The following is a 3,478-nucleotide window of genomic DNA, read 5'->3' on the forward strand; positions in this document are numbered from 1 at the left end:
AGTGAACGTGCAAATTCACTCCCTGACATTAGATGGCGTTTAATGAAAAACAGAAATACCCCGGTACACATCGAATCCTATTTGTTCTGTAATTCCTCTCCATAACAACTCCCTCTTATCGAGATTTTTGTAGTCGCTGTCGCGTTTTTCATAAAACCCTTTGTGTTCAGACACCAGTGAGACCAGCAGCTCTACATTCATCTTGCCTCGATGCATCTTCTTGGTCTACTTACTTCCTCTTCGTCGTTAGGTATCAGTGTGTGCTCGGCAAGACCGTTTTGTGCTTCAGCAGCTCCAGGCACGTGAACAAAAGCGCCAATATCATTGGTCAGCCAGTTTTTAACGCGGCGGGTCAAAACAAAAAAACGAGCCCGAGGCGTTTTTAAAAAAAATGACCGATACATTTTGTGGTCTGCGCCGACTCGCGCATGTGATTCGCTCCGTGCTATCGTGTCTCTGGACTGGAGCAGAGTGTGTGTGCGGTGGTTAGCGTGACACAGCGCGAAACCAGACTTATTTTTTCCACAATGGAAAGCATATTTACGTGATGTGACGTGACATGTGGCCAAGTATGGTGACACACACCCGAAGCAGTGGGCAGCCATTTATGCTGCGGCGCCCAGGGAGCAGTTGGGGGTCTTGCTCAAGGGCACCTCAGTCGTGGTATTGAAGGTGGGAGAGAGCACTGTACATCAGAAAGTTTCATGAGAAGCTGAAGTACGATGTGACGTCAAAAAAAAAAATCGTTGAGCCGTTTTGGCGGAAGTGACGAACTGCGAGCTTTGAATGCTTATATCTTCTAAATGCGAATTTTGTCACTGTTTTGGAGCACACTGCCTTATAGATAACCTTAAGACTAACATATTGATACTAACACCCAAAAAACTTTCATTTTGATTTCATGGGGACTTTAAATTTGCTGGAGAAAAACATGTAAATCATTAGTATACTTCAGAGTTCACACAGTACCCCGACAGAATAAGCTATTTTTGTGTTATAACTTATTTCAGGCAGTTACTTTATTGCTGGGTTATTCTTATCGAGTATATTTTTATGCTAACGTAATATAATTCAGTCCAGTGTATTTCTCTGTCCCTGTTGAACAGTTTATTGCTCTTTTAAAAAGCAGTTTGGAATAAAAACATTGTTTTCTTTGGTATAGTGTTGGCAGAACTCATTAGAAATAAAGACGACAGTATGCGTGTTGTGTTAGACCTGGTGTCTGATATCGGTCATGATGTTCTGCCTCCATTACAACTCATCTTCCTGTTCTACGCTTTCGGAGCTGCCAGACGAGGTACAAGGTTTTGATAAATCATTTGGATTTGTTTGTGTGAATCAAATGAGACATACAGAGGCATGTGTGTGTAAAAATAAAAACATCTGGCATATTTCAGAAAATGATTTGAAGAAACAATAACTCCCCCTCCCAAAATTCTCGAGGAGGTCTTGATCTTGTATCATAATTAAATTTCAGATTTTAAAAATATCAAGAAATAAGCAGCTAATCTCATTCAGTTTTCTCACATTTTTAAAACCTTTTTTAGAGAAAAACATTGTCAATGAACAAATGTTTTTCCTGGAAAACATAGGTTTATCAAAGATAATAAATCTATATAACTGAGCCCAAACTAGGCTACTAAATCATTATTATTTTTTTCTCTATATACAGCACTTTTTGTTGTTGGAGTTTTCCCACTGTTCTTAGCTTTGACGAGATATAATTGGAACAAAGCATGTGTGGAAAAACTACAATGTGAGTATTTGATGAATTACTATGAAACTGTCATGAATAACTCTATCTTTGATGATTTTAAGTTGCTTGCTGTTGAATAAGAAAACAAATAAATGTCATCTTCAGGAAAAGCCAAATCTTCCAATTCGTTCTGCAGCTCTTTACAAAGTGTAAAAAAACAAACAAAATTTTTTTTATTTTACTGCTATATGAAATTTGATAAATAAACATTCTTCACATTTTCAGGTTTACCCTCGGTCAGGAGAGCAGCGTGGTTAAGTTTCATGATAGCAGTAAATGCCATAATGGTCTATTCTTACCTCATAGCGCTGGAAAAAGAAAAAGGTACAATAATGGCCACAATTACATAAAAATGCCCAATTAAAGTGAATACTGTGAAGTGTCCATTTATTCCTCAAATTTGATCCAATTGCAGATTGTGTTGGATGGGTCTGCGTAGCTGCTTTTCTTCAAGGTCTCTGGGGAATAGTTGTCCTGAAGCACTCGTTTGATGACCTGGGTACAGTATTGATTTACTTTTAATAATCTTTTGTGTGATTTTTGTTTTTGTTTTCTTCTCCAAGATGATTTCATCTTACATTAAGAGTCTGGGTTATTTAAGCTTTTCTTAAATGCTGGTTTGACCCTGGTCAGTTAGTTCCCTGCCAAGAATTTCCTCATGCAGATCTTGCTTCAGGTTCAAATTGATTAAAATTTGTTAAATGCATTAAAATGTAAATTAAATGCATTAAGATGTAGATGAGTTTGTTTCTTCATCAGATTTGGAGGAATGTAGCATTGCATCACTTGCTGAGCAATGGATGCTCTGCAGTGAACGGGTGCCGTCAGAATGAGAGTCCAAACAGCTGATAAAAACATCACAATAATCCACAAGTAATCCACACCAACCAAGTCCATCAGTTAATGTCTTGAGAAGGGAAAAGCTGTGTGTTTATTAGAAACAAATCCATCTTTAAGATGTTTTAACATCAAACTGTTGCTTCTGGCTAAAATACGAGTCTATAATCCATAATAACCCTCCCAAAATTCTCGAGGAGGTCTTGATCTTGTATCATAATTAAATTTCAGATTTTAAAAATATCAAGAAATAAGCAGCTAATCTCATTCAGTTTTCTCACATTTTTAAAACCTTTTTTAGAGAAAAACATTGTCAATGAACAAATGTTTTTCCTGGAAAACATAGGTTTATCAAAGATAATAAATCTATATAACTGAGCCCAAACTAGGCTACTAAATCATTATTATTTTTTTCTCTATATACAGCACTTTTTGTTGTTGGAGTTTTCCCACTGTTCTTAGCTTTGACGAGATATAATTGGAACAAAGCATGTGTGGAAAAACTACAATGTGAGTATTTGATGAATTACTATGAAACTGTCATGAATAACTCTATCTTTGATGATTTTAAGTTGCTTGCTGTTGAATAAGAAAACAAATAAATGTCATCTTCAGGAAAAGCCAAATCTTCCAATTCGTTCTGCAGCTCTTTACAAAGTGTAAAAAAACAAACAATTTTTTTTTTATTTTACTGCTATATGAAATTTGATAAATAAACATTCTTCACATTTTCAGGTTTACCCTCGGTCAGGAGAGCAGCGTGGTTAAGTTTCATGATAGCAGTAAATGCCATAATGGTCTATTCTTACCTCATAGCGCTGGAAAAAGAAAAAGGTACAATAATGGCCACAATTACATAAAAATGCCCAATTAAAGTGAATACTG

The 3,478-nt window shown here is 36.3% G+C and overlaps 1 protein-coding gene across 1 annotated transcript in view; it reads left to right on the forward strand.

Annotated features, from left to right (window-relative positions):
- LOC107751645 (uncharacterized) overlaps nucleotides 1–2,339 on the forward strand; it is a 7,776-nt gene extending 5,437 nt beyond the window's left edge. The window contains exons 9-13 of the mRNA XM_016567385.1: nucleotides 1,163–1,297; nucleotides 1,673–1,756; nucleotides 1,982–2,080; nucleotides 2,172–2,255; nucleotides 2,320–2,339. Of these exons, the coding sequence (XP_016422871.1) occupies nucleotides 1,163–1,297; nucleotides 1,673–1,756; nucleotides 1,982–2,080; nucleotides 2,172–2,255; nucleotides 2,320–2,339 (422 nt within the window). The remainder of the gene's footprint in view (nucleotides 1–1,162; nucleotides 1,298–1,672; nucleotides 1,757–1,981; nucleotides 2,081–2,171; nucleotides 2,256–2,319) is intronic.
- The last annotated feature ends 1,139 nt before the right edge of the window (nucleotides 2,340–3,478 follow it).

The sequence above is a fragment of the Sinocyclocheilus rhinocerous genome, unplaced genomic scaffold (assembly GCF_001515625.1).
Source record: "Sinocyclocheilus rhinocerous isolate Xijiao unplaced genomic scaffold, SAMN03320098_v1.1 scaffold1553, whole genome shotgun sequence".
Classification (NCBI taxonomy): domain Eukaryota; kingdom Metazoa; phylum Chordata; class Actinopteri; order Cypriniformes; family Cyprinidae; genus Sinocyclocheilus; species Sinocyclocheilus rhinocerous.